The sequence below is a fragment of the Perca flavescens genome, chromosome 4, assembly GCF_004354835.1.
Source record: "Perca flavescens isolate YP-PL-M2 chromosome 4, PFLA_1.0, whole genome shotgun sequence".
In the NCBI taxonomy this organism is placed as follows: domain Eukaryota; kingdom Metazoa; phylum Chordata; class Actinopteri; order Perciformes; family Percidae; genus Perca; species Perca flavescens.
Window position 1 is genome coordinate 36987272 of NC_041334.1, and position 23313 is coordinate 37010584.

At 42.0% G+C, this 23313-nt stretch overlaps 1 protein-coding gene across 5 annotated transcripts in view; it reads right to left on the bottom strand.

Moving 5' to 3' along the window:
- Positions 1 to 23313, bottom strand: part of LOC114553971 (band 4.1-like protein 1) — a 79907-nt gene that overhangs the window by 3400 nt on the left and 53194 nt on the right. Inside the window, exons 5-18 of one of the 5 annotated variants that reach the window (XM_028575454.1) lie at positions 21461 to 21503; positions 21163 to 21238; positions 20584 to 20802; positions 20092 to 20179; positions 19848 to 20000; positions 18484 to 18581; positions 18193 to 18368; positions 17180 to 17403; positions 12882 to 13028; positions 11556 to 11639; positions 9864 to 11267; positions 8227 to 8277; positions 6458 to 6817; positions 5859 to 5987 (exon numbers count right to left, since the gene is read on the bottom strand). In XM_028575454.1, coding sequence (XP_028431255.1) covers positions 5859 to 5987; positions 6458 to 6817; positions 8227 to 8277; positions 9864 to 11267; positions 11556 to 11639; positions 12882 to 13028; positions 17180 to 17403; positions 18193 to 18368; positions 18484 to 18581; positions 19848 to 20000; positions 20092 to 20179; positions 20584 to 20802; positions 21163 to 21238; positions 21461 to 21503 — 3252 coding nt within the window. Of the gene's footprint in view, positions 1 to 5858; positions 5988 to 6457; positions 6818 to 8226; positions 8278 to 9863; positions 11268 to 11555; positions 11640 to 12881; positions 13029 to 17179; positions 17407 to 18192; positions 18369 to 18483; positions 18582 to 19847; positions 20001 to 20091; positions 20180 to 20583; positions 20803 to 21162; positions 21239 to 21460; positions 21504 to 23313 lie in introns of all 5 variants that reach the window. The other 4 variants (XM_028575453.1, XM_028575457.1, XM_028575455.1 and 1 more) reach the window with 4 other exon arrangements.

Genomic DNA, 23313 nt, shown 5'->3' on the forward strand with positions numbered 1-23313 from the left:
GTCTTTATTAACTTCCTCATATGAATTAATGCCAGCTACATCGAAGAAATACAATAGGTGATCATGCGGTACTTCTATCAGCCTATTGGAAATACACATCATTCCTTAGTAATACGGCAGCCACACAGATGGACCTCCCATCTATTTAAAGTAGCCTTTTTCTTTTTGGGGGGCCCACTTGAGCAGCAGACCAAACTATATAAACACAAATAGACATACTATCACCTTATAAAGTGGTTTTGGTGAACGTGTTAACTAACAGTTACTTATTTACAGCAGCAACATCAGCATGTATTTCATTTGGAATTATGTTCTGGTCACTCAAAAAATCTAAGACCAATTTTATCTTTCCTTGTCTGTTTGGTGCTAAGCAGGTAGTGTGCCGTTGGTTTTTAGAGCATTTTCTCTGAACACAGCTGCCTGCCATTTTCAGGTTCATAATTGTATTTAGAGGTTGTACCAGAATAGGATTATGTGGTTTAATTTTCAGAAAACACCATATATTTGTTGTACTTCACATTGCTGCAGCTCCTCTTTTCACCCTGTGTGTTGAGCTCTCTGTTTTAGCTACAGAGTGAGGCATCACACTTCTGTACCATCTTTGTTGGGAGTCGCACATGCTAAGTACCTAGGTAAGGACTACTAGCCAGTCAGAAGCAGAGTATGAGGGCGTGCCACGCTAGCAGCTAGGCGAGCATTATAACGTGTGTTACAAAGTGACCACGTTGGTCTCTGACGTAAAGGCTGGACTACAATAGAGCTGTTTGGAGCAGTTTGTGAACAGTGTTTTCTGTTGGAGATGGTAAGTCCCTTTGGGGGGGGACTTTGGGCTTTTTCACTTTGTAAACCTATAACGTGCACAAAAAAGATATATAACACAATAAAGGAAAGGGAAAAAGCATAAAATGAGCAATTTAAGACTTATAACACAATCCTTCAGCGAACTTAAGACTTTTTAAGGCCTAACATTTTGATTTAGAAATGTTAGACTTTTTAAGACCCCGCGGGAATCTTGTTCACAGCAGACATTTTGACGTGTCATTGCAGGAAAAGCACAGGTGTAATTGATAACCTACTTAGCAAACACATTCCATTTAGGGGAGATATACTTCCAGGGTTCTGGTATTGTGCTTGCTGGCTCACTGTCACTGCTTACTGAGACACCTGATGGAACTGAGCCCTCATTAATTAAACAAAATTTGTTTCACCTGTGCTTTCCTGCGATGACGAGCCAAAATGTCTGCCGTAACAAAGCTCTATTGTTAATGCTGGCTCGCTAACAGGGCTAACTGACTGGAGCCTTCGGTAATGACGTTAGTTCCCCCTGTGGTGAAAAGTCCCAATTTTCTGCCTATGGATCCACAAGCAGAAAACAACAAACACATCGTTTGGATGAAGTTTTGTGCATTTACTTTTGTCTTTCAGTACTTTTGTGATAAAAACCACATATCTGAGACATTGCTGGAAATATGGAGCCATTCAGCAATCTGATACAATAATGTCAGTAACACAGCAATGATGAGTTAAAGTTTGCTAACATAACCATAAGCTACTGGTCGTACCAGACCAAGAGACGCTGTAGTAGACAAATTCCTGAGTGTATGGGGGTTGCAAGGCCTTTTTGATTTTAAAAATCTAAGAAAAATCAATTTTTTTTTTAACTAATAAAGTTGGTCTATATCTTAACATTTCTTTAATTTCTGTGAAAAAAACTAAATGAAATTGTTATTTTTAAAGATTGGATTATTAATTAGGATAGAAACAGGATCAGGGCACGGTCAGGACCTGACCACAAGCTCTTTTCACAGAGCCATGCCTCTCTGTTAAACAGTCCCGTCCTGCATTAGAAAAGTACGGCATTAAAACAACCAAAGAGCTAACGGAACAATGGCCAAGCGTCAGGGCGAAGAAAACACTACATTTGTCTTCAAAAAAAAACTCAAACTGCATCCAAATCGCTTGTTTTACAGAAACTTCCTGCAGTTATAGCGTTCACTATTTGGGTTAATTGCACAGTCCATCAGTTGTTTTGAACCATTATTGTTATTGTAACACATATCTGACACATTGCTGAAATATGAAGCCATTAAGCAAGCTGATAAAATAATTTGGTATTACTTGAAGGTATCTACATAAGAATGACCTGACACTGTCATGAACACATGAGACTGTCATGACACATGAACCCTAACCCTAACTCTAACCCTAACCCTAACTTGTCATGACAAAAACTAAATGACAGAAGCGTTATGTTATAAACGTTTATGACTTGTTTATAATGTTTATGACATTTTCATGACAGTGTCATGTCAATCTTACGTAGATACCTTCAAGTAAAGTAAAACCAATAATGTCAGTAACACAACAGAGTTAAAGTTTTGCTAACATAACCATAAGCTACAGGTCATACCAGACCAAGTGACGCTGTAGCAGACAAATTCTGTCTGGAAGTGTATTAAAATGAACAAAAGGGCACTTACTGCTTGTGATGTTATAAGAGAGGGAAGAGGTGTTATTTTGTCATCTTTTGTCAAAGATACACAGTCTCACTTCAGAGCAACTGAATGGACACATCTAATTCTAATGCACTGGTTCCCAACCTGAGGGACACCCACTAGGGGTCGCCAAAGCTTCAGGAGGGGTCGCAAGGTTTTTTAGATTTTTAGAATCTAAGACAACCTTACCTTATATATATATATATATATATATATATATATATATATATATATATATATATATATATATATATATATATATATATATATACACACAGTTGGTCTATATCTTAACGTTTCATTCATTTCTGTGAAAAACAATTGTTATTTTTCAACTGTGAATTATTAATTAGGATATAAACAGGATCAGGGCACGGTTAGGACCTGACCACAAGCTCTTTTCACAGACCCATCCCTCTCTGTATTTGAAAAGTACGCCATTAAAACAACCAAAGAGCTAACGGAACAATGGCCAAGCGTCAGGGCGAAGAAAACACTACATTTGACCAAAAAAAGCCTATTATGTGTTATTGCTAAAAACAAAAATTTTAAATCATAATACAGAGAATTGTATTAAAAGTTCCTAAAAAAATAACAGGAAAACTTATCTCTGATATAATATTCACAGGACAAAATTGCTCAAAATTCATCCAAATCGCTTGTTTTACACAAACGTCCTGCAGTTATCCACTATTTGGGTTATTTGTACACTTTATCAGTTGTTTTGTACTTTTATTTTTATGCGTTAAATATGAAATATTCATAATATGTCACTTAGTCAGGGTTAATTCAATGACTCAATGATAAAAAATGGTTTCTTTTTCAGGAAAAAAGGGAACCACTCTTAGGCCGCCCTACAAGTTATTGTAGGCCCAGTTTAATATGCAACTTAATTTTATACAATATGTAGTAGGGGGTCACTGCTCCGTCTCTCTCTCAGCTAAGAGGTCATTGGCCTAAAAAAGAACGTTGAAGACCCCTGGTCTAAGTAATAAAAATACAATCAAGATACTCTGAAAAATTTGATATACTCTCTTTAGCTTTATGTAAGAGGAGTGCGTTCACATTTTTGCCTAGATGAGTTGTGAAAGGTTTTGTATTGACAACATATTTCATAGCCATAGACTGACAATCAAACATGTATACGTGATGAACCGTTTAAGAAGGCAATCCTCGAGATGATCACGTTCCTTTGACTACAGTCTGGTGGCAATGCAACCCAAATTCAAAAGCTGTCGGTGACATGCAGCCAGCTGGCAGCATCCAATCCTTCTGTGCTGCCGAGAGACTCGACAGACATGACATGGCTCCCTCTGCTGGCTGAACAACGTTGGTGCTGGAGATCTTTGTCTGCCCGGCGGTGACGTCCTCCTCCATTTGCTGCAGATGCACACTCCAAAGATGTCTTACTCTGACGACTGAACCGATCTGGCACTTCAAAGCCACCCACTCTACATCGCTGCCTGAGTTCATCCACACCATTAGCTGAATGGCTGAAAAGCCCCGCAATGATTACATTTTAATAAGGCACCTGTGGGACACTCGAGCCAGCACTCAAATCTCTGCCTGAGGAGATGAATGGAATTCACACCTGCTTTCATCATCCTCATTAATACACTGTCAATACTTTAATCACTCCATAATGGTGCTATTATGTCATCCCTGTCTGGGGAATATGTCACTGCGGCCCGAAGAAAAAGCTTCCTCCTGTAATCAAGACTAACTTCAGAGCTCAGAAAAAACATTGAAAGTCTTTTTTTCTTTCTTTTTTTTGGGGGGGGGAGGGGGAGGACGGGAGAAAAACGTCCTCGGATTTATTGGCATTTCTTTAAACCAATCACAATCGTCTTGACAGGACCAGACAGAGCAACGGTGCCTCTGCAAAATAGCCTCGGGAAGGAACTTGTTTTGGTGGAACGTGTACGTTCAAAGATTGTTTTAGTCGTGTGACAGACAACTCAGATTGGACAGATATTCTAGCTAGCTGTCTGGATTTACCCTACAGAGATCTGAGGAGCAGTTAACCATAGTCCTCAGAAATCGACCAGAGTTTAAAATGCCCACACAAAGGTAGGCCAAGGCAACAGATATCCGGCGTGAATGAGTGAAATCCGGCGGAATTTCGGCAACAGAGCAATCCCGGAAGTAGAATGTCAAGGATATAGACGACCCGGCACCTAACACCATAACATCTCCTTTTAAACATTTTAACAAGATAAGCAGTTTGAGTTGTTTTTTTGAAGACAAAAGTAGTGTTTTCTTCGCCCTGACGCTTGGCCATTGTTCCGTTAGCTCTTTGGTTGTTTTAATGCCGTACTTTTCTAATGCAGGACGGGACTGTTTAACAGAGAGGCACGGCTCTGTGAAAAGAGCTTGTGGTCAGGTCCTAACCGTGCCCTGATCCGGTTTCTATCCTAATTAATAATCCAAACTTTAAAAATTTCATTTAGTCTTTTTTCCATAGAAATTAAAGAAACGTTAAGATATAGACCAACTGTATTAGTAAAAAATAAATAAAAAAAGGTTGTCTTAGATTTTTAAAATCAAAAAGGCCTTGCAACCCCCATACACTCAGGAATTTGTCTACTACAGCGTCTCTTGGTCTGGTACGACCAGTAGCTTATGGTTATGTTAGCAAACTTTAACTCATCATTGCTGTGTTACTGACATTATTGTATCAGATTGCTGAATGGCTCCATATTTCCAGCAATGTCTCAGATATGTGGTTTTTATTACAAAAGTACTGAAAGACAACAAGTAAACGCACAAAACTTCATCCAAACAATGTGTTTGTTGTTTTCTGCTTGTGGATCCATTGGCAGAAAATTGGGACTTTTCACCACAGGGGGAACTAACGGCATTACCGAAGGCTCCAGTCAGTTAGCCCTGTTAGCGAGCCAGCATTAACAATAGAGCTTTGTTACGGCAGACATGTTGGCACGTCATCGCAGGTAAGCACAGGTGAAACAAATTTTGTTTAATTAATGAGGGCTCAGTTCCATCAGGTGTCTCAGTAAGCAGTGACAGTGAGCCAGCAAGCACAATACCAGAACCCGGGGAGTATGGACCTTTTTCACAGCAGACATTTTGACTTGTCATAGTAGGAAAAGTGTCCCAGTAAGCTATTTCAGTGAGTCAGCATGCACAATACCAGGACCTCTCCTAAGTGGAATGCAGCCATCAGTAATGGTTTAATACCAGGACCTCTCCTAATGCTACATGCAATTCGCTCACTGGCTGGAACAGTGGCTCAATATACTTGCAACAAATAACAAAAGTTTTAAAAAAAACAAAGGTGGGACAGCAACACATTGTTCATGACAGTTTAGTAAGGTTTACTTAGATTCTATATTGTGGCTTTACCTGCGGTGAGACATTCATGATGTTGGGGTGGATCTCCGACCCATTCGTATGCGTCTCCGTCTTGGTGTCACCCCTCTTCAGCATATGGGCCACGCTCACAGCGCTGGCTTCTTTCTTTGCCACAGGAGGCTGGGTGAAATACAAACAGTACAGTTCAAGCAAGTACAGCCAATCAACATTGACTTTTCTTCACAGAAAGACAACGCATTAATTACGAGCAGCATATATTTTAGAACACAACATTTGAACACTGTTTACTTAAAAGGAACAAACACTGAAATTAAATAGTTTTTATTAGATTGTTCGGCTTGATGAAAACATGCAAATGATGAGGCAGCTGCAGGGGGATTTAAAGAAACTCTGACAAAAATCAAATGGGTGAAAATTTCATAAAATAATACAGTACATCAACAAAGAGAATAAAACATTCAGTTTGGAACAAAGAAACATGAACAAAATTTAACACAATTCAAACAAATGGTCCAATAACAACAAAAAATGATTTAAAAAGCTGCAGGTAGTTATGGCACCAAGTCCAGCCATGCAGGCTGAATCCAGTGAGTAATGCTGATGAAGGGTGAATACATTCATCGGTCTACCTCATGATGTCTGCCCTCCTCAGGAAGCTTCTCCTCTATGGGAGACTTGTCCCGGGAGCCCATTAGACGGGCCGAGTAGAACCTGGAGGTCTCCTCAAAGTCCTCCCGGCCCACCTCGGGCTGTCGATCCCTCTCTCCCAGCTCCGACATGCCCTTAGAGAAGTCCTCCACGCCGGAGTGGAGGTCCATGATGACAGTGAAGTCGACCTCAGCCTCCAGGCTGGACGTGGAGCTGACTGTCATGCTGGAGCACTTGCGCTCGATGCCCAGGTGGCTTTCCCTCATGCAGGCCAGCGTGTCCCGCTCCTGCTCCTCCTCCGAGGCTATGCTCGGCTGAGGCCTCCTGTCCCCGAGCTCCTTCTGGGGCGGGTACAGACACAGGATCACCACTCTAAGGTTACAGAACTGCAGACGGATGGATGACGAATGGATGACATGGAATGGGATGGAAATATCATCCTTGTGTTTGGATGTTTTGTGTTCGCTGGGATTCATGGAGGATTCAAAATCAGAGCCATTGTACATGCAATGCATCCTGGATATACATCACAGGGCATGCAGTCATGTCAGATATGAAAAGTTGAATGACGGCAGGATGATGAATAGGGTTTGAATTACAACAGTGGCTCGAACCTAGGGGACACAACTAGGGGTCGAAAGATAAATAAGGAAAAGAAAAGGAAATATTTCTACCAAACTAAATAAGGACTATTTTTGTAGTCTTTGATTGTTTTTGTGATAACTAGATCCTAAGGCTAAAGTAAATGCAGCAACTTTATGAGGTCAAAACTTCATTAAGACCACAGTCCGACGTTTTGATGTCCGTTTTTCTTACTACTATGTATAGCCTTAGCTAAGGCTAAATTAAAAGTAATTATTGAATTTTTCCGTAACTGAAAAAAATATATACCTTAATGAACCAATATATTCGTAATTCAGTATATTATTCCATTTAACTAAATGAGGCAGCAGCTAAATCCAATGATGATGGAGAATAAACCTCTGCTAAGGTTAAAGTCCTGCTGTACATGATCAAAAGAAAGTTTATTTTCTTAAAGAAACTAGGTGAAATGAACAGGAAAGACAAGGAACATGTTGCAGTTTCTCTAGGCATTCTGTGATGATTATCCAAGAGTGTAGTATTTCCATTTGTAGGTATTATGCAGGTTCTATGACAATGATTTCTTGGGTAAAATAATCAGCTTAAAAAGGCATGAAATGAAGGACAAAATGAAATGTTATGCAGTGTCCTAGTCAGGCTGAAAACTCTCTGCCTTTATAGCTTCTGGGGGTCACTACTCTCTGCCTTTCTATGTAACAGCTCACTAAAAGCATTCAAATAAAACAAGGGAAAGAAAAAGTACTGACAGGCAACCTGTGACGAGACAGCTCTATTTTAAGGGGTGACGAGCCATAAAAGCTAGGAACCGCTGAACTACAATGAAGGTCCTGAGGCAGCTCATTTAAAGTAATGCCATTAATTACATGTTCACCAGCTAATTAAAAACTACTTCATGTCAGCAAAAGCCAAGCGCGAGGGGTTTTGTTTTCCACCCACACATTCAATTCAAACTCGTGATGATGGATGTCTGCAACTGAATAGCCAGTGAAAATTAGCATGCTTCATCCTTCATAGCTTTTGGATATATATTTTTTATACATCATCAGAAAGTTGTGCAGTCAGTTCGAAGGCTTGCAGTTTACCCCGAGAGGAAAAGAGATGATGGGTGGAGCATATATGAAGGTGGGTTAAAATGTGAATGAATAACCTTGAAATCAGCAAACGGCTCTTCATAAATGGCAGGAGTGGAGACAGGCTCCTGCAGGGGGAAGCAGAGGAAAGAGCAGAGAGAGCATCTAAAGGTTAGCACAAGCTGAAGTGGTCAGTGGACTGGCAGACCACCACACAAACAGAAATCCTGACAGCAGAGCTTGACTGGAGCCTGAAGATATGTGCTCAGTGTGTTCTGACTGAGCCCAAGATATTTCAGTCCCAACCTAAACCAGGGATCCTGGTGTACTGCTCAGTTACACTCCAAATCTTAATATTAGCCAGACATTTCAAAGTAGCTAATAATTCAGCATTTTTTTAAGGTCTTTTAAATGACTTAAACCCAAGTTTAGGTGAGAAATTCAGCCAGATCCAATCAAAGCCCACTGGGTCTGTTCAGATCCAGTCAGGTCCAAATGGATTCAGGCACAAATTTCAAGCACTGCTCTACATTAGCATACAGCGATGCAGTTGAGAGGACAGAAAATAGGTGAGCTTAACTGCAACTAAAACAACATTTACAGCCAGGGTTATTTCTTAGAATTAGCAGAGGCAGGACAGGAGAGTCATGCAGTTTGTATTATGAGCAGGTTTTCAGCATAGCAGCAGCCATTCATTGACCAACTGAGAAAGTGTTGCAACGCTACGCACCTCGAATTTCAATAAGGGGGGTATTCAAATAATATTGTCAAATAATATTGATATATGTCCAATAAAGAGGTGCCACGTGCATTTCAAAGCCTGTCAAAACGGCCGTGCGAACGGGTCCTAATATTTTCTCACGCTCCCCGAGTTCAATCTGATCTTGATTAGATTGTCACTCGCCAGTGAGGTCGTTCGCACACTGAGAGCTTCGCAACACCTCTTCTCATGTCTGTTTCATCCAATATATGCAGGAGTTTGACTCAGATGAAAAGGTGGGAAATGATGAAAGCTGTCACGTCTATTCACTTCAAATTCCTTTCATTCCAGTGCCAAACGCGTGCAAGCTCCTAATGATACCAACAGTGAAATGAAAGCAGCAAATCTGACTGTGTCAGGCACTGAGCTGTGGTGTCTGGCTGCTCACTGCCTGCTGGGGGTTCACAGTTGGAGGAACCAATGTGTTTACCTCACCGCTTAGTTTTTCTATCCAGAGGAGAATACCGCATTTGATTTATGATTATTGTTTGTATAACCAATCAGAAGGTTTGAGGGATATTGTGTTAATTCTGTTGATGCAAGTTCATCAGATTGATGTAGTTTCTCAATCATTTGCGCACAAACCAATTCTATACTCCATTTATCTCTAATTTTGGGAAATAATAGCTGTCTGTCGCAAAAGTAATGGCTAGCGGTACTTTTCACTCTTTCTTCCTCAAATTAGTGTGCAATAAATCATATGTTTTGTACTTCATGGGAGGGATAAATTGAGTTGCTGTGTGGGAAAATGTCCAAACTTTTAGACTTTTTTTTGCCACAGGACGGAGCAAAAGTACCGCTCCGCCTGCTCTTCAAACAGGCACAAACAGGTAAGATGGATGGGTCAAGTCACGTAAAAACGTAGAAAACAAGAAATATGGCGTGCGAGTCTGTCTGAAGCTCATGCGATGCTTTAATTCCAATGACTGAAAAGCAGATGCCAAGCAGAGTTACCGAGTGTCTCTTCTTGGCTGCGTCCAGGCTCGGCTCCCTGCCGGCATTTCGGCTGTTCCGCAGTATTAGTCCAGACTCCCTGGCCTTCTGTGTTTTCACTGGCGGGGCTGGGGGAGCCATTTTGGGAAGCGCTGAAATCTTAGAGCCAAACGACTGACTCTCTGTAGGTCCTCTACCAGACTGATAGCTATCATCAGGATGTTCTGTTTTAGCGATACCCTCCAGATCTGTGGCGAATGCCGGATGGAAGGCGGCAGGGTCAGTCCAGGCGAGGTCTGAGGATCCCTCGGGAGAGCCGACCGACCAGCGATATTCTCTTCTGATGACCCGTGTGGGCTCGTCCTGTCCTGTCCTGTCCCTTTCATCCTTACACGCTATGCTCTTTGACCGCTCGGGCTTGAGCGGAACAATCCTGGAGATTTCCGACTGGTAGCTGCTGCCTGACAATCTCAGAAGAGATGTCCTCTGACCTCTGTCTCCCATGAAACCCTCAATATCCTCTCCCCCAGAACTACTGATCTTCCTCTCATGCGTCCGGACCTGTCGCAGTTTTACCTCAGCTAGCTCTTTGTTGTCAATAAGGCCCTTCCCTCGCACCTTCATCACGCACTCCCCTTTCACACCTGCTAACGAACTATCATGTTCTATCTTTCCGGGTCCGTTTACCGAGCCTACATCAATATCATCTGGCCCAAACTGGATCACTTTTCTCTCTACCTGCTCTGTTACTTCAGTGGAGACCTCCCTGCTTTCTCCTTTTGATACATCCTCTCGTTGGTGGTCTTTATAGACCTTGACAGACTGATCCTTTCCTGATGCCTGATCATCTTTCATCATCTCCACCGGGGATGATTCATTTCCTGCTTTAGAGCTTTCTTCTGGACTGTCCGAGTCCTCGTTTTCGTCTTCTGTAGAATCGCTGCTTTCTTTCCTGTAGATGAGCTCGGCAGGCATTCCCAGGTTTAAGCTCTTGGGTCTCCTCTTTTTCCTTGGTTTAGAAGCTTTGCGTTCCTTTATCTGACACGAGCCCAGGGCCGCATCACTTTCTGCTTCAGGGACTGAGGCTTGAGATGGTTTACTTTGAGATTTGTCTTGAAACAAGTCTGCATTCTCAGATAATTGAATCACAAAACGACTTTTGTTAGTCGGCTGTGGCTCAGAGCCTTCGTCTGTCTCTCTGGATGATTTGGTTGATGGAAATTCATCAATATGGCTTTTCATTTCTTTTCTGCCATACCCCGTTACCTCTTTATGTATCATCCTGGTAACGTCTATCTCTTTCTCCAGCTCTTTTTTCTCCCATGAGGAATCAGATGCGAGAGATTTGTTCTTTTCTTCTGCCTTCCAGTCATGGTCCTGTTGATAAGTTTCTTGTTTTTCAATCAATACCCACTCCTCAGAGCCCTACATGTTGGTATAGATTAAACACAGTTAGACATGCCAAGCACAGCTGCTGCAAATAATGACATCTACACAATGACATTTACACAATCATTTGAATCACACACAGGGGACCACAATGTACAACTTATACATAGTAAAGTTTTGGTGAACATGAATTTCCATGTAAAGGATTCATTGTATGTGGTGGTATTGTTTTATTTTTAAATATATAGACATATGAATGATAATGATGCACGGTAGGCAGTGCATTTCACCAAACCACAAATTCTAGAGTGAGAGATGTGCAACCTCAGGTGAAGTCACCACAGTCTTCTGGAAGAAACCCTCAACAGAGCTGTTAACAGGGTCCTTTCCCACTGCTCGGCCCACCAACTGGCCAAGGCGAGGCAGAGGAGAGCGTTCAAAAGAGAAGGAAGAACAGACGTTAGAGCTCAGACTCAAAACGAGGGAGTAAGTTAGTAAGACGCACAATAAACCATTTCATGCAAAACCAAGAAAATGAGGAAGGCATGAAGAATCGGTGCTAACGGGACTTAACAGAGTTTCTGTAGAAATGTTTTAATGAACTTGCAATCCCGTGGCCCTGACAGCCACCAAATCCACATAACCAAATCAGAAGACATTTGCAATGCAAATGGCTTTTTTCTCTGTAACTACATCAAAGAGTTGAGATCGACTGAATCTTAGAGCACAGAGACTTTCCCAGCCTCCGACTGTCAGTCAAACAGAATACTAAACCCCCCCCCCCCTTCCCTTACCTGGATTGAGACACACGGTAGATTACATTTTCTGCTGCAGACACCATTTGACATTCTACAGGCATAATCTGATCGTCCCAGACCGCAGATGAGAGATTGCCTGAAGACAATTCAGGCACCGGCAAAAACACAACTATTCTACCTGAAAACTACAATCTCAGTGCACAGAAAATGTAATTACAAAAATGCGATCAAAGCTCGAGAGCTTTCCTGATCTGACATAAAAGGAAACTGTGTCACTGTTAGGCAATCAGGGAAAATGAAAAGAAAGTATAGATAATTATTTCTCAAGTGGCTAACATATGTTGTCAAAAACATCTTGACACTAATCTCATCAAGATGCTTCCTTCTGTGCTACTTGTCAGTCATCTTCAAGTACCTCTGAGATATTCTCAGAATTATTCCGGTACACCAGAGAGAGGCAAGAATGCACATTAAACACATTTCTTAAAATAAACTGCAGATTTCTCCAGTTTGTTCCTGTGAGCTGTAGTGTCTTTGCACAGGAGGTACATGTTTGAACTGCCTGCAGGAAGAAAAAAACTAAATAGCCATAACTACCTTCACTAATCATACCGGTCCAGCACATCTTCAGGGCCTGAATTATTCAAATGAAAAGAGCATACAAAAAACTTGTGCAAAACAAGTGTCTCCGGGTGATAAAAACATGGCCTGTTTTGCCTTGAATCAAGCAGCAAAAAGAGCAATTCAACACGACAGCAGCCGGACGGAAATGTCAATGCCCTTTAATGGAATGTCAAGCATCAGAGCTCACTGGATTTGAGATATTAACCATAGTGGACTAATAAGAGCCCACATAACCCCCACCCTCCCACTAGCCTAAGCCACTACTCACAGCCTTCTTCTCTGGTGTGCCAGTTGGGGAGGTGGATGACAGTTTCTCGTGGTACGCCCGCTTGCTGTTCGGCTCCTTCAGGGTTCTCTTCAGCTCGTTGATGCTGGCCTGGTGCTTCAGCAAGACGTCCTTCGACTTATCCAGGAACTGGAGGAGAATGTGTGGAAGAAGAAGAAGAAGAACAAGACGGAAAGAGAAGCAGGCGTGCATTAGCAGGACGTCAACATTCTTTTCAACAGCAGGACTCACACGAACACATCGGATATGCATGACTGAACGGGATGTGAGATAACACTGCATATACACAGGAGAAAATGCGGCGTGAATTGCTTACACTTATGTTAACGACAGATTTGTTGGTGTTTTACTACTGCGTGCTGCATGGAGAGCAATGACATTTAAGATGCTACTGAAGCTCAAAGGAAACACAAACAATTATAGTTACAACTTCATTAGTTTTTAAGACAATCAAGGCACTGACTGCAAAGTCGATGAATGAAGAAATGAATGTGTCCCATCATAGCCTTGGATAATTAAAATGATTTGGTTTGTTTGGACGTTCGGTGGAGGAAAGTTACTTACATTAAACCATACCGATTTCGGTTACGCTAATCATTCCTCATGTTCATACTGGCAAACACCATGGGGGGACAAAATCCACAGACTTCCTTCTAAAGATACGTTTTTAGGGCTTTCCTTTATGTAGAACAGCCGAAGACAGACAGGAAACAGGGCAAAGAGAGGGGGGATGACATGCAGCAAAGGGCCTCGCGTCGGATTTGAACAGGGCCGCTTGCAAGAACTGAGCCTACATGGGGCGTGCGTTCTACAAGGTTAACTACAGGCCACCCCACACAGACTTCCTTCTGTGTAAAAATGTATTGTAGTGATGAATAGTGATGATAGTCTTTAGTTGGAGCAGAATGTCGTGTTTTAGACGATCTATGAGTTGTTTGCATGACATTTTGAGACATATACCTTCCAAACTCCTCAGGTGGTTTCATTAAATGACGAGGCCAGAGGAGTTCAGAATATCCAATATGTTCACAAGACAGAAAAGCCCAAAAAATTTGTTTGTGATCCCTCAGATCTATCTTGTGACCCACTGGAGGGGGCCCGGCCCCAGGTTGGGAACCACTGGACTACATAACTGTATCCAAAGTGGTTTCAAACTAGCCAACCTTTACCAGCTAGAACAGTAAAATGCGACTTAAGCATTGATGCATTAGTACTTACAATATAATGTAAAGTGTCTTAACTTTACGGTTGGGTTAAATGCGCAGTCTTTTTACAATACGAGACTTCTTATTTATTTTTAGGCATAAAATATGCATTCTTGACTTTTATGATATTCTCTATTAACTATTTTCATAATCTTGTTTTACAGACAGACCCGTATTTACAAAAAATAATGAGAAGATGCAATAAAAATATTCTAAATTCATTTCTCCATTACCTTGGTTGGCCCCAATTCTAGTCTGTGTGGCATATATGATGCATTTTGATGTTCAGTTGCATGTTACAACTATAAATGGTACTAAGAGGCTGCATGAATGCTAATAAAGTCGATGAAAGAACCCACCGAAATCCTTTTTAGTACTTTTAGTTTTGGTATTTCAAGTACATGTAGCTAATAATTAATCTGTTCTTTTACTCAAGTAGGATTTTGAATGACATACTTTCTCTCCTTTGATTGTTAACAGAGAGCTTTTTCACTGGAGACTTTCAAAGCTACAATCTGACAGTATTCTGTGCTCACAGGAGCCAGATGTTTCATCAGCCAGATGTTTGACATTTTAAAAGAAATACAAAAAATATCCTTTGGTCCAAGGTGCAGGCAAATCTCAATCTGTAAAAAAAAACTCCAAAGACTAAAGCTGTGGAGGAACAGCGGCACACACGACAAAAAGCACAAGGGCTGAAGACAGGAACCTGTACCTCCTGTTTGTGCCGAGGAGTGGCCTCCTGGTCCAACTGAGAAGGATGAGTTGGGGCAGGAGGAGGGGCGAGCACAAGAGGGGTCAGAGGTGAAGAGTGCAGGGTCAGAGAGTGCAGGAACAAGGTCAGATGCAGACACAGGATGGTAGAAGGTAAGTCAGTCAGAGGACAGGCAGGCAGACAGACAGGCAGGCAGACAGACAGATAGGAGGGCTAGATTTGTCCACTTGTTATCGTGCCATGACAAATTTGGAAATGCATCCAAGTAGACATTTTGGAATAGATAAATAGCAAATATACCATTAACATAAAAGTGGAGGTTTTTGGAGCTATCAAATAACTGTATGTTATAGCTTTTGATATCATTTCCTACATCGGTTCAAACCGGTTTCTAAAGCTTTTTTTGTCGTATTGCCAAAAGTCTGTGCTTAAGTCTCAATGTGTCCTCGCTGTACCAATCGCTGTCAGAATGTTTGCTGGGATGCTTAACTATGACAAATAAACCCAGACACCACCTTAGCACCGTTACTTGCTCGTATGGCAGAGTTGGGGTAAGTCACAAGTAAGTCTCAAGTCTTACCCTACAGTCACATTAGCTACGAAAGACGCACTCGCTTGATGGGCGTTCCTGGGCGTGCCTAGCCTACTCCTGGTTGCTTGGCAAAAGTGAACAGAAATTCTCTGGTGCTACCTTCAAACACGTCCCCTCTGTTTACTTTGTGGATAGACCCATAGATAAGCTATATGTACGAATGTACCAATCTAAGGTTAGATTGAACAGGACCGGGAACGTGGACACCTCTAAAAGAAGTTTTTCCTCCATTTTTTCTCACAGCGTTGCGGAACTAAAGTTTGATACATTTTTGTCTGTGAACGTTTGACACGGTGACGCTTCTGTGTCGATAGTAGCCGTAGTATGCTATTGCCTAGTATCTAAAAGAGGTCTTACAAGTCACTTCAGAGGTATTGTCAAGTCACAAGAATGATGTTTTTGGATTTAAAATTATTTATTTCTCGATAGGTGTAACAAAATACATGAGATAAAATGCCAAAACATATCAAATATATATAGAAATACGATGTCCTGAAGCGTTTTCGCCATCTTGAATGATTTTCTTCGACTCGCTGCCTTCACTCCGATTGGCAGTCGCTTTGTCGCATCGCTCAGCATTTGCATAAAATAGACTTCTTGTCTATTTTGGCCCCGCCTTGCTCGTGGCAAGCTCGCCACTCGCCGCTGGCAAACGGCCACTCCCAGTGAAAAGGAATGGCAGCCTGCCGCTTTTTCGCTGTCTCTTGTAGCTAATATGACTGAGGGGTAAACCTTCAAGTCACTGTGGTGAGAATCAAGCAAGTCAAGTCGAGTCCCTGCTATAAGTCAAGCAAGTCACAAGTCAAGTCACACAAAACATTGCCGTCAACGTTAGCTAAAAGACACATTCACGTAACGTTACCTAAACTCCTTAAATACGAATTCCACTTTTTTGGGCATAATCCCCTCCTATTGGAAGGTTGCCTAGCAACATGGCAGGGTGGCGCATATAGCACAAAGATGTTCCAAAAACAAAACCTAACTTCTCAATACCTTGAATGAATTGAGTGGCTATTACACTAATAAAAAAGTCAAGATTTTAAGTGATCTGTCTCAAGTCAAAGTCAAGTCGAGTCACGTATCAATGCAAGTCTCAGGTCCTCAAATTGCCGACTAGAGTCAAGTCGTGCGACTCGAGTCCCCCACCTCTGTCACATGGTGCAACGCAGCACAGTTTTTAATATGACGGAAAGTGTCGACTGCCACAGTTGGACAGCAGATCACAGGCAGAATGAGAAACAATTAGACGGATATAATTAATGACGGATGAATAAAGACAGAAGGTATACAGACAGACAGAGACCAAATCACCAGAAACCAAATACCTCCTGTTTACTGTCAACTGGTGACCCAGCCTCCTCCTTATCGCCAGCAAGAGTTAAAAAAAAAAAAAAAGAAATTGTTAGCAAGAGAGCGGGCTAGGCTTGAGTTTGCATTTCTCAGCAAAATGAGAAATGGTTAAAAACTTTAAAGCTGTCAAGCGGGATTTATGAGCAGTGCAGTGTAAGCATATAAGCCTGAGTAAATGGGAGTGAAAGGAGAAGAGTTAGTAAATGCTAAATCCACCAAAAGCCACCACAGCGTTATGCCCCAGCTGGTGGCTAAACCTAAATTGGCCTGAGAAGCTTGTGCTGCACCTGTTTACATCAGCCCCCCTACAGTCCATGACATGTCCCGGCACCAAGGCCGGAATTGTCGTCAAGGAGACTGATTTTTAACTTCATCTACTTCAGCACAATGGAAATGTTTGTCAGGGAATCTTTACTACCATGATTTCTTTCTTTCTGCTTGGAGTGACATCGCCTTCGTATTCTGTCTCCGTCTCCTCGCTCCGCTCTTGGTCCTTGGCTTCCTCGTCCTGCTCTAAACTCGGCTCCAGCTCGGTCTCCTGCTCGTCTACGGACGGGCTGTGGAGGCGGCGCTGTTCACTGACGCTGCGGTGGGTTAGGCCGTCGTGGTTCTCGCACGTGGCTGAAATCGGCCGTGAGAACTCTGCTACAAGAGGTGAATTATTACGTGAGACAAGTCAGAGTTCAACTGATACGGGGTTTCAAAGCAGTAGTTGGACATTTTGGGAAATATGCTTTCACACCTCTAGTTTGGTTAATTTATTCTCCAGTTAATCTTTGATATCAGATCAACAAATTAAGGTTAAAAACGTAATGGTTTTGAACCAGGACCTTCGTTTTTTTGTCTTAGATACATATTTATTCATCTTCTGCTGCTATGTAAAGAAGTATCAGATCGGACTTGTATCGGCAGATACCTAAAATAAAAGGACTGATCGGGAACAGGGCCAAAAACTAATTTCAGACTTTCTTAATAATTACTATCATAAAATGCACTGGAGTTAGAGTTTAAACCGAACCAAGCAGGGTAGGTGCGAAAGTACCACTATTCACTTTCATGCCGAGCCTAGCTGGGCTCTGTCCAAAGAAAAAATGAAAAAAAAAACACAGGGTTATGTGCAGGACAATTCCTCGGCCCGGAGCTGTAACTGTAATACTTTAAGTTTTGTATGGACTAAACAAATTACATATAACATGTACATTTGTGAGCTTTACAGGTGCTGGTAGGTGGGTGTTTTTACTTTAGACTGAGCCAGGCTAAATGTTTTAGATAGCTGTCTTCTGGCTGCCACTACATCTCTGCAAGAAAGCAAAAAGGCCCATTCCCAGAAATGTTCAACTATTCCTTTAAAAGTTTCAAAATTGCATCTTGAATACAAGTTCAATAAGACTCTCTTTAGACCCTCCAAAGCGGATCTATTGTGGACCTCACCTCCGTCCAAGCTCCTGGACAGCAGGTACCTCTTGCTGGTGGAACGCTCAAAGTGTGGAGCAGGTCGGTCGATAAGAGCGCTGGCCTGTCTGGTTTGAGCCTGTGTCCTTCCACTGTATCGAAACTTTGAACCCATCACCAAGAAGCCCTTGGGAGGAGGCTCTGGAGACACCAGCCTGTGAAAACAAAGGCGGTAGTAGTGCACCACCTGATGAAGCTGGAAACATGGAAATGTTTTGTTTGCCTTGACAGGACAGAACCTTTCAACTATCGGGCCAGATTTATTCTTACCTGAAGAAGGTGTGATGCTCAATGCAGACCTTCCACAGCCTCTTGGCAGCTCTGTGGTTAGGAAGCTTGAAACCAATTGTACTTTCAAACTGCTCGTACTGGAGGGGAGAGAAGAAAGGGAGACATAAAGAGATAAATGTGAAGAAAGGAGTCGGGGGTACACCACCAGGTGTGTTTACTCTGTGTAGCTGAAGGTAGGGCTGGGCGATATGGAGAAAATCAAATATCACGATATTTTTGACCAAATACCTCGATATTGATAGCGCAACGATATTTTAGTGTTGACTATTGGTGCTTGAACAAAATATTTACACAATGAGATTTTTGATAAATAATCATCAGTAAAGAACAGTTACAACAGTCTGGTAAGTTCAGAAAATGACATCACTTTACTGTAATGCAGCTTTAAAAACCACGGAAAGACACCATTTATGCCACATTACAATATTACGATATCCAAAATCTAAGACGATATCTAGTCTCATATCACAATATCGATATAATATCGATATATTGCCCAGGGCAACCCGATACATTCATACAGTAAAATATTCATACATCTCATACTTGCATGAACACTCAACCCAATCAATAAAGCAGTCTTTACTTTGTGCTTGCATAGATACTACTACTACATAAGCAACTACATTTAGAACGTGGATTTTGCCGACTGGACTGAAAGGAGCAGATCAAGGCAGAGGAAGGATAACATGGGATGTTTCAGACACTGGGAGCAATTGGGAGGAAACTATTTCATGGCTCTATATTTACACTCTTTATCCCTCTATTCTGGCTGTGGCTGCAGCTGCAGCCGCTCTGTTAAAGGGGCTCTTTATTTGGCTCGATCACAGGCTCACAGTGTGGCTCTGTCACTTGACTGGGTCTGGCCCAGACAGCCTGTCGAACTGAGGCTCAGCATGGAGGATAAGCTGCAGCGCCGACCACCACAATGAGGATATAAAAATATAGACCCTGGCTGTGCAGAAGAGCAAAACTGGAGGTCTAAAGCAGAGGATTTGACAGCCCTCTGCTCCTCATAACTGACCACACATTCATAAGCTACAAAAACACTGGATCCTACATTCTTCATGATGGAACTCAATAGAATCTGGAAGAAAAATCCATGCCTACCTGGCTAACACTCACTCCACACCCACAGCAGGCTTTCTGTTAGAAATTTGTTCCCCAGATAACTCAGATGACATCATTAGGGTTATTTTCTCTGAGTTCACAAATCTCTTCCAAAGCCAGAGACAACATTACACAAGTGTTTTTTTGTTGAGTAGCACTACCCATGACTAGTAAACAAATAAATGTAATCTGTATAATTGATAAAGTTCCCCTTTAATCATTCTTAACCATACCTCTCCAGGCCGTATCTTGATGTAGAAGTTGCTCCTCTTATAGGAGATCTTAAGGATCTTTGGCCAGGCAAAGCGGTTGATCCTCAGCCTATCACGGTAAATCAGCAGCCCGTTGGCACAGACACCCAGCATTATGTCAATCCCTTCAGAATCCTAAAGGAAAGAGGCAGACATTATCTAACAGAAACACTGTGTGCATCCTTGAAACCCAGTTTCATGCAAATTAACGTTGAAAGCAGCCAACCTTAGCGTGATGGAGGTCCACCCCGTACATGGAAAGTTTCTTCGCATTCTCCAAAAAGTTAATTTCAGCCTCTGCTGGAGTCATCCCCCTTTGGGCAGAATAACAATAATATCTGTAACCAACATCAACAGGCCTTCTTAAATAATAAACCTATAATCTTGCACAGCAGTGGGAGCAGAATTATCTTGGTATATTCTTGATATCTTCAATTCTAAATTCCCCCTATCCATCCCCCCAAGCATTATGTGTGGGCATATGCCAAAAACAATACCAAATCAGAGTGGTGAAGACCCTGTAATTAAGAAAGTGTTCTCGCACTGGCAATACTCGCACTGTGTACATGTCAACGACAGATGGTGCGGTAATGTGACGGCATTTATCAGCCATACGCACGATTGAGTGTTTCGACCCAACAGATAACTCATCAGCTGATCATTCCCAGAGGTTCGTGAATAGATTAAAATCTGATTTAAACGACATTGTGTCCAGTACTTGTAGTTTCGATGGAGCTCCATCACCCTCTCCTCCAGCTCGCGAGTCTGATTTGGGGCGAAGCGGAAATCGCTGATGTAGTCGGAGCCGTGGTCGTCCTGGTCGTAGTCGCCCAGCTCTGCTTGAACGGTGTAGGAGCCCAGGAGGGCGTGAGTAACGAACGAGCATGGCAGTCGACCTGACAGCATGTCATCCCTCAGCTGCAGACACAGGTAGTATCTGTCAGATGAGACAAAAGGGGAGGAGAGGAGGACGTTGGCAAACAAGCCTGAACCAAGGCACGCTCCAACAAGTATTCAGCGGAGTTAATCCATGGCAGTTAGTAGCATTCCAGGTCTAATCCTTGGTAAGCAGAGAGGCATTTGGGTTGCTTTGACACCGGCGGCATATACACCATGTAAATTGTTACAATATTTTTATGTAAACACTTGTTGAGGATAATAAAAAGGCAAATCATCTGCAGAACTGACATTTGTGAGCAATTTCCCCTCTGATTAACTCTGAAGTGCATCTGACAGCACAGCCAGAGGAGTTACAACTACAAACTGTAAGAGCGTGTATGGTAAAGACATACTCTACCTGGTAATATCCTCAGTTAGCTGGGAGGGGTCTGGAGGGTAGAACTTGACAGAGAAGGCAAAGTGCCATGGAGCATCTGAGGAGAAATTACAATGAGAGCTGGAGGGTTTACTATCATGTCTGTCTAAAGAGACTTGTACAACACTGTAATTACAATCCAATGAAGGACTTGTATCAAACCGATTAACAAAAACTATTGCATCAGTTCATATGTCAACATATGTAATTTTACGACTATACTGATTATCACCGAATTTAAAAAATGTATCGTCTCGTCTACTTGGAAAGAGACACTCACTGCGCATCTGCTTCTTGATCTCCTTGGAGGGGTCCAACCAGTTCTGAAAGACAGAAGGCAGAATTCACCAAGGGCATGAAAACATGGCTAACGCAAACACCCGGTGTCACATTTTGCTCTAATTGCCGTCAATGTTCCTAGAGAAAGGCTTTCCATATGGTTAAATAAAGAAACTGAGCCCTCCCCTGCTGAGCCGTTCAAACGTGCAGAGACGAGATTTAATTCAAGCATCTGTTTCTTTATTGTGTTGCTAATTCACTGGCAGCCAGTTACCTATCTGATCTCATAACATCTGATCGGGCAGGGAACCGCTTCCCCTATAGTGGCCCCCATTTCTGATTTGGACGAGCATCTCATCAGTGGTGCAGTGAGCACACGGACTCACTTCTAACAGAAGCTGTAGTCTCGCATTGCCAGACCTATCTCCCCAGAAGCTGTAAATCATGCTGTTTAGAGGCACAGCAGCACTCAGAAAGCAATAAGGAGAGTAATGAAATATCTCCCTCAAGTACTCTTATACACTGCTAAAATTGTTTTTAACAGTTTGTCTTTCCAACATCTCAGTCAATCTTTCTATTTCTTCTATTTTACTGGGTTCATCATATCTCATTTACGTCTCTGCAGTCTTACGGTGCTCCATGGACTCTCCCATTGCATATCCATCCTCTTACTACCTCTGCCAAGGAGGTGCTGTTTTTGGTTCATTTAGTCCATCAGTCAGCAGGATTATGGAGAAACTACTGGCCTGATATTCCTGAAACTTGGTGGAACTTGGTGCATTTGCTTATTAGCAATAAACATAAAGTACAGCTGATGCTAATGTTTAACAGGTATTTAGTCACTAATCAAAGTTATGGATGCTAACATTTTTGCTACGCTTGTAGATTCTAAGATATTTCCCTAAATAAGTGACCATTTAGTACTGCTAATGGTAGCACCATTAGCAGTACAATAGGGAAATCACAAAAGTCATTAGGATTAATTGTATGGTAATCCATCTCATAGTTCTGAGACATTTGTCACTAAAAAACAAAGAAATGTCAGCCTACTGGTGGCACTAGATGAAAAGTCAGGGGATCATCCAGGGGAGCATGAATGTCTGTCTGATGGAAATCCATCCAATCGTTTAGTTTTAGTCTGGACCAAACTGGTGGACAGACCAACATTACAATCCAGTGCTGCTGCTAGCTTGGCTAAAACCTAATTAAAATAAATCAGTAAAAAAAAATATTCTTTTAAAAAGTACAAGCAGAAACCTTTCTACTTACTTACACACACAGTAACAGGGGTTAATATAATTTGTTACTTTAATCCTTGCACTTACACACTAACATAATAGGTGTATAGGTCTGTGCTGCCTGTAGTGCAGCGAGCTGACAGTGATCTTCACTAACCTGAATACCTCACAGAAACTGCTTATTAATGCTGACAGTCTTTTTGGCACCTGGTATCACATCATTCAGAGTGGAATTAGGAGCATGAGACGTTGATACAGCACAGCGCAATCCTGTGGCAAACTGCAAGCATCTGGCAATTTGAACCGTGCCTTCATGTCCACACATACACACAGTCACCTACACAGGCACAAATACACATACTCCTTTAGTGTTTAATCAGGCTGCTAAAGACTTTAATGAGCCGCAGGCATTTTTTTGTTCCCCTTGAATCTATCTTAGATCGGCCGAGGCCAAAGAGCACTCAATTAGCAAGACACTATCTGCTGCTTTGCTTTTTTCTGCAGGAAACAGGAAGAACTTTTAATTGACTCTTCAAGGCTTCGTTCTTGCTTTTCCAACCGTAGTTTATAAATCTATCACACAGAATAAATATTCTCCCAAAAAGTGAAGATTAAA